This window comes from Oryctolagus cuniculus, chromosome 15 (assembly GCF_964237555.1).
Source record: "Oryctolagus cuniculus chromosome 15, mOryCun1.1, whole genome shotgun sequence".
Taxonomy (NCBI): domain Eukaryota; kingdom Metazoa; phylum Chordata; class Mammalia; order Lagomorpha; family Leporidae; genus Oryctolagus; species Oryctolagus cuniculus.
Genome location: NC_091446.1, coordinates 86,766,069 through 86,776,433, shown reverse-complemented (window position 1 = coordinate 86,776,433; position 10,365 = coordinate 86,766,069). Strand labels below are relative to the sequence as shown.

General features: G+C 42.1%; 1 protein-coding gene across 11 annotated transcripts in view; it reads right to left on the bottom strand.

Annotated features, from left to right (window-relative positions):
- Positions 1–4,850: 4,850 nt before the first annotated feature.
- Positions 4,851–10,365, bottom strand: part of LOC100338172 (zinc finger protein 717) — a 47,534-nt gene continuing 42,019 nt past the window's right edge. For all 11 annotated transcript variants that reach the window (XM_070058233.1, XM_008269820.4, XM_070058235.1 and 8 more), the window contains 2 exons: positions 10,234–10,326; positions 4,851–7,296 (listed from right to left, as the gene is read on the bottom strand). In XM_070058233.1, the coding sequence (XP_069914334.1) occupies positions 5,444–7,296; positions 10,234–10,326 (1,946 nt within the window). In that variant the 3' untranslated portion in view covers positions 4,851–5,443. The remainder of the gene's footprint in view (positions 7,297–10,233; positions 10,327–10,365) is intronic.

The following is a 10,365-nucleotide window of genomic DNA, read 5'->3' as shown; positions in this document are numbered from 1 at the left end:
GGAGGCTAGAAATATGGGCCTCCCACATGAATGGAATAGACATAAGTACTTGAATCATCCCCTGCTGCCTTTCAGGGTATGCATTAGCAAGAAGCTGGAAACAAAGTGAAATTAAGAGTCAAATATAGGGGGCTGGCACTGTGGCACAGTGGGTTAATGCCCTGGCCTGAAGCACCAGCATCCCATATGGGCACCGGTCTAGTCCCAGCTGCTCTACTTTCCATCCAGCTCTCTGCTATGGCCTGGGAAAGCAGTAGAAGATGGCCCAAGTGCTTGGGCCCCTGCACCCACACAGGAGACCCGGAGGAAGCTCCTAGCTCCTGGCTTTGGATTGGCACAGCTCCGGCCACTGCAGCCATTTGGGGAGTGAACCATTGGATGGAAGACTTCTCTTTCTCTGCCTCTCCTTTTTCTGTGTAACTCTGTCACATAAATAATAAGTAAATCTTTTTTTAAAAAAAAGAGTCAAATATAGGTACTTAGATATGGACATCCAAAGTGGCTTATTAACCACTCTACCAAAGACTTATTCTCAAAGCAATCAATCTTAAACTTGAATCCATAATAAAATGCTTGTTTACAGCTTCCCCATTTTCAGTCTTATGACCAACCATGCTTCCACTGAGTGGTCCTGCATGACCTGCTCTTCATTACCAGGTACTTGTGAGTACAACAAATTGAAAAGCTCTTTCTGTGCTTGCTCATTTGATCTAAATATGCTAGTCTCATAACGTTCACCCAAAGTAACAGGGTTGAAAAAAGGTTTGAGAGATAACTAGTGATAGACAATGTCCTCAGATTCCAAGTTCCAAAGGATCAGTTTACAGGTGACTACATGTTTCCAAAGAGTGTTTCCACTGAGATAGAGCCCAACCAAATCATTGTAATCACCTGCTTAGCAATACTTCCTTCACTGGTCTTGCCTATCCTCCTGACACACTGTCCTGCATTTTATGTAACTTTTCATGCATACTCCTGTCTCAGCTCTATTTGGGGGGAAAAACAAACCCAAGATGAAGCAACCTAAGCAAGTTAAACTTGCCACTCAGATCAAGTCATAGGTATGAAACTCATCCAGAAAACCAGAAACCCTTTGAGAACAGGGGAAGACAGGACTCCAAGCTAAAATGTCACCAAAACTTGGCTCCTGGTTTCAGTCTGCCCAGTCCTCTATTGCAGCCATCTGGGGAGTGATGTAGCAGATAGAGAACTTCTCTTCTGCCTCTCTCCCTCTCTGTAACTCCTATTTTCAAAAAAAAAAAATTCTTTAAAAAATAAAATATTTCAAAATCAGAGTGCCAAAGAGCAAGAGACATAGAGATCTTCCATTCCATTATTCACTCTCCAACTGGAAGCAATTAGGCTGGGCCAGGTTGAAGTCAGGGACCTGGAACTCTATCCAGGTCTCCCACATAGGTGGAGGGGCCCAAATACTTGGGCCATCACCAACTGCTTTCTTGGGTGCATTAGCAGGGAATTGGACATGAAACAGAGAAGCAATAACTTGAACCAGTGCTCCAATATGGGATTCTGGTGACACAAGTGGTTGATTAAGTCTCTGTGCCAGATTGCTGGCCCTTCAATACCTATATTTTCAAAATAAATATCAATAAGCTATGTTTTCTGCTTAGAAAACTAGAAAAAGACAGCCAAAATAAACAGCATGAAAAAATAGAATTGAGTGCAAAAGGATAGAGAAATGGTGTTCTTTACTGCCTGCTTGGGAGACCTGGGGCTGGGATGGTGGCAAGGAGAAAGTGATCCTTCTGTGCATCAGTATGCTTCAGACTCTGAATTCAACCATTCTCAGGTTCTCTCATGGAGACCACAGCATGCTACTCACTTCTGTCCCTTCTCTGGACACTTGAATGCTACTGTAACAGCCATTCAGCCTTCAGTGTTTACATGGTCTCTGCATTGAGCCTGGTTGGATGAGGCCAGCCATCATCACCCATTTGCTGCTGTTCACACATCTCTTGCCAAGCAAGATTGGCTTTTGGATGAGGAAATGTGAGCATGCGGACTACGCTGTACTTGCAAGAGGAAAGTGAGACTCTCTGAGTTTCATGGGTACTGGGAAGTTTGAAACCTAGGTCAGGGACAAACGACCAGGCTACTCACATCCAGCACACAACTTTGATGCCAGCAAAATCCCTTCCATCTTCTATCACAAATGGTCCACACAAAAGTTGTATGCGTAGCCCAGAACTCCAGTCCAGCCCCATAAGCAGCTGTACACATCACAGCAGGTAGCAAATACCCATACCAACTGGTGTTCTGTGCACCAGCTAGGTTGCCCAGGCATCCAGGAATTGAAATTGCTCTCTATCAGGACATAGACCAGACTTACAACCTGGACACGATCTAAGAGGCCTGCCTTATACCTTCAGAAAAAATGCAATTTTTGTGGTCTCATTCCTGATACTTGCAGCCTCAATAACTTGGAACCAGAAAAAGGATGCGCAGTAACCTCCATCTCTGTGAACAAGTTCCCAGCTATAACCAAATGCTTTCATCAACTGATAATATCTTTGCAGTTTGCGACATGGCCAGTAGTGGAGTTACCACAGCATGTTGGAAAGCAGCTCCAGGGATGGAACAGCAAGAAGTCTGCAGACTGGACAGTCCTGAAACTCTTTTGTGATGTCCAGGAGCTGAGTTTGGCAAACTCCCATGGGATGCTTTAACTCCAAATTCAATTTCTCTTGCACCAGGTAATGTTACTTGGTTATTTTTCAGGCTTGGTGGAAGACATCAATGAAAATCAATATTTAGGGCATTTTCCTTTGAAGGCTACTAAAATAATAATTCAGAGGCTTCCATGTGCACTTATTCATTTTTGTCTGACCTCTATTTCTATTCCTTCTTCACATTCCAAACCCAAAAGAGGTTATTATATCTCTTATTTGCTCCTTTATATTGCTTAATTTTTACATTATATATAGTAAGGCTGAGTTGGGAGGAGTGCAGGCATTTCACATTGTTCCATCACCCTGATAGACTGTACTTCTTCTGTCTCTAACAGTGCTTTGACCTTAAGTCAACACTTTCTTGAACAAGTACAACTATTTTGTCCTTATTTTTGGCTATTTTTTCACTAAAATGCACATAAGCTTTTATCTGGCTTTAAATGTTTATCTTTGGATTAGAGGTTTGCATGTTATGAATGGCACTTATATGATCCCCAGGTGGCAGGTCCAAGGCCAACAAGCACTTGTCAATGAGTAGCAATGGACAGACAGAATGACTAGCAGGACTGTTTTCAGGGAGGGATTTTGAAAAGCAATCATTGTAGCTAGAGCATCCAGCTTTATATTTGTAGCATAATCATCTAGAAATAGCCATGCTGCCCAAGTGAACTTTCTGTCCAGAGTGGATACAAGCTAAGATCTGACTATAAATCCAATCAGAATCCTAAAAGCACATTGTGGATGGGTAAGAGAAGTAAACACTTAAACTTGTTTTATTTAACTTATAAAACTGAGGGATCCCTTGGGAGGGTGGTAGAGAAACAAATACTAAAATCAATGTAGCCGGCACCGTGGCTCACTAGGCTAATCCTCCACCTAGCGGCGCCGGCACACTGGGTTCTAGTCCCGGTCGGGGCGCCGGATTCTGTCCCAGTTGCCCCTCTTCCAGGCCAGCTCTCTGCTGTGGCCAGGGAGTGCAGTGGAGGATGGCCCAAGTGCTTGGGCCCTGCACCCCATGGGAGACCAGGATAAGTACCTGGCTCCTGCCATCGGATCAGCGCGGTGCGCCGGCCGCAGCGCGCTGGCCGCAGCGGCCATTGGAGGGTGAACCAACGGCAAAGGAAGACCTTTCTCTCTGTCTCTCTCTCTCACTGTCCACTCTGCCTGTCAAAAAAATAAAATAAAATAAAATCAATGTAAAGCTATAATAATGTCATACAATATAGAGGTAGATAAAGGGGAACAGAAAAGCAAGATTCATTTAAAGGGACAGTACATACTGTGATGGCTTGTGTGAAAAATCTCAGGAGAAAACAAGTGCTGCAATGAACAAGATTTGGAGTTATTCTTTTTAGGAAGGGGTTGTACTGGTACCTAAATAAATATTCAAATATTGTGAGTGGGATTTGACTTGATTACAACCCAATCCATGATATTTTTTAAAAAATATGAGAACTCCCAGATGTTCAGCTGAAACAACAAAGATGGTTAACTTCATAGCATCATTTTCACATGTACCTAGAGTGCCCATGCAGAGATCTAGGAAGCGTCATGGCATGCAGTACATAAGAGGTGAGGCTTAGTTGCCTTATGAGTATTAGGTGAACTGAGCATGCAACCACACATATTCGTAGCTGACAAAACAGCAGCATCTACACAGGAGCAGGGTTTGGGTAGTGTATTGGGTGTGATCCAGATGCTGCTTACTATCCATTCCTAGTGCTTACTAGCTACCTGCCTATATTATCTCCAAATTGCTCAATGGAATAAAATGGGTCAGAACTGTGCAAGGTAAATCAAAAAAAGTCAGGAATAACTCACAACAAAGTGGAAGAAAAGCAATACAAGAAACAAAGCAAAAGTAAACACTGGCAGAGATTCAATCACGGGAAGACGACTTGGATTTTAGGCCACTAGAGCACTTTGCTCACATTCCTCTTCACCCTATAAATTATTCCTCTAGCAGTACGGGTAAATTCAAACATACCACAGACAAGTCTGTGATTCTCATGAGCCGCCTGAGATTAAATCTCTAACCTGAATAAAACAATCATCCAGGCCTGGGGGTACAGCCCTATGGATGGAAGATGAGCTAGATGTGTCTGGCCACACCCCTGGTTGGAATAATGTGCAGAAATCATAAACAGACAAAAAAAAAGCTACACCAAACAATAACTTTATAAGTGATACAGATGGTATTTCAGATAACTGAATGTTATAGACTGAATATTTGTTAACAAAATTCACATGTGAAAGCAGAATTTGTCTTACAAAAAGTGAGGGAAAAAAATGCAGATTGTGTATCAAAGAGAAGAAAATAAACAACACAGAGCCCATCTCTATCATACAGGATTACGCCCTCATGTGAATTCCCTAAACCCTGCTGATGTGTGACTTCCAGAAAGGGTTTTCCCACATACCCTATGCTATCAGTTTTTATACAGTAAAATTTTGCTGATGCTTGTTGAAGTTTGAATTTATAGTAAAAGGTGATTCCACTTCCATTACATTTATAAGGTCTTTCTGAGTTCTTTGGTAGACATTGAGAGATTTATGGTAGAAAGTTTGTCCACATATATATGCTTTGTCATCTGCGAGGTCTTTGTGCTGAAATCAGGGTTCTAGCAAAATGAGCTTTCGCATTCATCATGCTGATAGGTATTGTTTTTCTCTGCATGAGTCCTGTAATGTCTGTTAAGATTTAACTTATGCCCTAAGGTTTTCTCACATTCACTGCATTAAATAGGTTCCTCTTATGTGTGAATTCTATGATGCTTATTGAGGCTTGACTTCTGGGAAAATGTTCTTCCACATTCACTACATGCATAAGGTTTCTCCCCTGTATGAACTCTCTGATGCAAACTGAGGTATGACTTATGGCAAAAGGCTTTTCCACATGTATTACATTCAAAAGGCTTCTCCCCTGTATGAATCCTTTGATGTTTAACAAGGTCTGATTTCCGCGAAAAGGCTTTTCCACATATAATACATACATAAGGTTTCTCCCCTGTGTGAATACGCTGATGTTTAATGAGGTCTGACTTCTGGTGAAAGGCTTTTCCACATTTATTGCATTCATAAGGTTTATCCCCTGTATGAATCCTCTGATGTTTAATGAAGGAGGACTTATGATGAAAGGTTTTTCCACATTTATTACATTCATAAGGCCTCTCCCCTGTGTGAATCCTCTGATGTGTAATCAGGTCTGATTTCCAGTGATAGGCTTTTTCACATTCATTGCATTCATAAGGTTTCTCCCCTGTGTGAATCCTCTGATGTATAATGAGGCTTGAATTCCAGGAAAATGTTTTTTCACAGTCATTACATTCATAGCGTTTTCCACCTGTGTGCATTCTCTGATGTGTAATGAGATGTGACTTCTGACGAAATGCTTCTCCACACTCATCACATTTGTAAGGTTTCCCACCTGTGTGTATTCTCTGATGTGTGATGAGGCTTGACTTCTGACGAAAGGCTTTTCCACACTCATCACATTCGTAAGGTTTCCACCCTGTGTGTATTCTTTGATGGGTAACAAGGTTCGATGTCTGGCGAAAGGCTTTTCCACATTCATCACATTCATAAGGTTTCCCCCCTGTGTGTATTCGCTGATGGGTAATAAGGTGTGGCCGCTGGCGAAAGGCTTTTCCACATTCATCACACTCATAAGGTTTTCTCCCTGTGTGTATTCTCTGATGTCTAATGAGGTGTGACTTCAGGTGAAAGGCTTTTCCACATTCATCACATTCATAGGCTTTCTCCCTTGTGTGAATTTTCTGAAGCTTAATGAGGCCTAACTTCTGATGAAAGGTTTTTCCACATTCATAAGATTTCTCATCTGTCTGAATTCTTTGATTTCTAACTAAGTCTGACTTTTGATAATTCACTTTTCCACATTCGTAATACCCACAGGACTTTTCCCCTACATGAGTTCTGTGATGGATGGTAAGGCATAATTTACAATTGAAAGATTCCTGGTGGCATTTACATTCATAGGGTCTTCTCCTTGTTTGTGGTCTCTGACTTATTGTAAGATCTGACATGTAAGTGAGAGTTTCCTCAACATATTCATATGGTTTCTCTTCCATATGTGATTGCTGTTGTTCAGTGACATTAGAATTTTCATGGATAGCTTTATTTTCTATCTGTGTGGTCTTTCCTACAATGACAGTTGAATTACTACAGGTCTTTCCTCCATAAGCCTCTTCACATGCAAACAATAGCATCCTCCTATTGAAAGCTTTCCATTGTCCACTCTGTTCAAAAGGCTGCTGCACAGTCTGAATCTTGTGATGCTGTCTCAGTTGCTCCCAGTGTGAGAGGGCTGTCGTGGGTGTATTACAGCCATCAGATTTCTCTTGTACTTGCATCTCATCCAGCCCACTAGTGAAATGCATATTCTGAAATGCACTGCTTGCTTCAGCTTTCGTTCCTGAACAATTTATTTTTGTAATTAGTTTTGGAATATGGCTTGAGCTTAAATTAACTGTTTTTCTTAATTCAAGTCTCTCTTGAGTTGATGTGTTTTTTCTGATTGCAATTTGTCCCAAATTTATGTCTTGACTTTCCTGGTTGGACTCAATCAGGTCACTCATTTTCTGGACAACTGAAATATAAAAATAAAAAAAAAATCCATCAACCATATCTAAGTGTTTCTTCTTAGCCACTTGCATAACTGCAATGAAGTTTCTTGCTAGGCTAGTGGCATAAGATTTTAACAGCATGGGAGACCCAGAAGAAGCTCCTGGCTCCTGGCCTTGGATTGGCTCAGCTCCAGCTATCGCAGCCTTTTGGGGAGTGAACCAGCAGATGAAGGATGTCTCTCTTTGCCTCTGCCTCTCTGTAACTCAACCTTTCAAATAAAATAAATACATCTTTTTAAAAAAGTTCACATTTATGATCACTATGGTATTTATCCTTGATATGTTATTATAATAAATTACACCAATGGATTTCCCAATGTTCAATCATAATTTTCTTACTATTTAAATGGTTTCTTTTCATTGTGTGTGTGTGTGGAGGGGGTTATATGGTAAGGTGGTAAAGCAACTGCTTGGGATGTCTACAACCACTAAAGTTTGAGTCCTGAATACTCTGCTCAAAAACAATATCCTGCTAATGTATGCTGGAAGGCAGCACAGGATAATTCAGGTACTTGCATTCCTGACACACACTAGAGATCATGATGGAAATCCAGGCTTTTGGCTGCAGCCTAACTCAGCTCTAACTACTGCAGAAATTTGAAGAATAAACCAGTGAATGGAAGATCTCTCTGCTTCCACTATCAACATGTCTTGCAAATAGATAAAATAACTAAATAAGACAGTTCTAAGATTTATTTTGTTTGAAAGTCAGGGTTACAGAAAGAGGAAGAGACAGCAAGAAAAATCCTCTATCTGCTGGTTCTCTCTCCAGATAGCTGAAATTGTCAGGGCTGGGCCACACTGAAGCCAGCAGCCTAGAGCTTCTTGTAGGTCTCCCACACGGGTTGCAGGGACCAAAGCATTTGGGCCATCTTCTGCTGTTTTTCCCAGGCCATTATCAGGGAACTGGATCAGAAATGGGACAGCAAGGACATGAACTAGCACCCATATGGGATGACAGCATTGGGTGCAGTGGATTTTCCCACTATGCCACAACACCAGCCCAGTGTTTTAGATAGTAAGGAAATTCTTAGCAAAAATATTTCTGCATTTCTCTACTGGATTTTCAGTCCTGAAGATGGGACAGTCTTATTGACATTTACTTGCAGATGTAGAAAGACTCTTGCCCCTAAGCAGGGTCACAGCTTAAGAACAGAGTCTGCATCTATGGTTAATCTCATATTCAGTCTTCCCAGGCAAATGGCTATAGACATTTATGGGTTTTGTTGGATGAAAAATCTTTTCTTTCCTGCACTCTACGATGATTGCTTTCCCTGTATTATTAAGGAAACATTATCTCTTCAGCTTATTAGAACCATAACAGAAACAAAAAGTCTTAACAGAAGTATCCCAGGCATGCTTCCCCTACCAGTTTAAGAGAATTGGTTCTGCAGCCCAGGTTGTGTTCAACTTTCTTTTTTTTTTTATTTTTTATTTTATTTTTTTTTTTTTTTTTTTTTTTGACAGGCAGAGTGGACAGTGAGAGAGAGAGAGACAGAGAGAAAGGTCTTCCTTTGCCGTTGGTTCACCCTCCAATGGCCGCCGCGGCCGGCGCGCTGCGGCCGGCGCACCGCACTGATCCGATGGCAGGAGCCAGGAGCCAGGTGCTTTTCCTGGTCTCCCATGGGGTGCAGGGCCCAAGCACCTGGGCCATCCTCCACTGCACTCCCTGGCCACAGCAGAGGGCTGGCCTGGAAGAGGGGCAACCGGGACAGAATCCGGTGCCCCGACCGGAACTAGAACCCGGTGTGCCGGCGCCGCTAGGCGGAGGATTAGCCTAGTGAGCTGCGGCGCCGGCTGTGTTCAACTTTCTAAAAAGTGTCTTCTAGCTCATTCTGAGATCAAAACTCCTGGTATTCTCCTCTCAATTCTTGGTACACATGTTCCTGCTTGGTAATTTGCAGTTCTGAAGACTTTTGATCTCTATGTTGGAGATTCAGGTGTCTCCTATTTTCACAGAAACCTGAATATCCTATGAATTTATCTTCTGCTGCTTTGTTCACTCCCCTAACAGCAACAACAGCCAGGGCTAGGCCTGGCCAAAGCCAGGAGTCAGGAGCTTCTTCAGGGTCTCCCTGTGGGAGCAGGGACCTAAGCACTTGGGCCATCCTCCACTACATGCCCAGACACATCAAAGGGAGCAGGATCAGAAGTGGAGCAGCTGGGACTCGAACCAGTACCCATATGGGATGCCAGCATCATAGGCAGTGGCTTTAACTACCATGCCACAACGCCAACCCCTATCATTTTCTTATTTATTTACTTGAGAAACAGAAAATGAGAAAGAGAAAAAAAAGCCAAGAGAGCTCCTATCCAGGGGTTCATTCCTCAAATGATAGCAATAGGCTATCATTTATGTATTTGACAGGCAGACACAGAGAAAGAGAGAGAAGAGAGAGGCAAAAAGAGAGCGCTTCCATTCACTAGCACAGACCTGAACCACATACAAGAATAAGGTCTGGGCTTTGCTAAAACGAAGAGTATGAATATAATCTGGACAACATGTAAGAAATCAGTACAGCTCAAATGAAAACACTGAAGGAATGAACATGAAAAAAAAAAATGCCTGAAAAAAAACCTGAGTATTAAAGAATAGAGAAAGAGAAGTTAGAATTTAGGGAATGTATCTAACATAGAAAATATCTTTTCTGGCTTTGAAGAGCCAGAAAAGGGTTGGATTCACATGTGATAGATTAAAAAAAAAAAGAGCAGAAAGAAAAACAGAAAATGAGGTACACTGGTGTATGTAGAAGAGCCTTCTCTGGAGACTGTAGAATGTGTGGGGTGCATGAAACCAGCTGTCCTTCAGGGTTGAGATCTGAGAAACATTAATGAGAAGAGCTCCGATCAACAACTGTCTTTTTGTCCCAGTCTCCCTGCCCATATATGTGTTGACTGACCTGGGAGGCTCTGCTTTAGGGATTTTTCCACTATCCATGGCTCTGCTCCTTGCTCCAATTTGTAGATCAAGTCTGGTTTGATAATGCAGTGCCCTGTTAATGGGAAAGAATGTCAGACTTCATTAAATCACT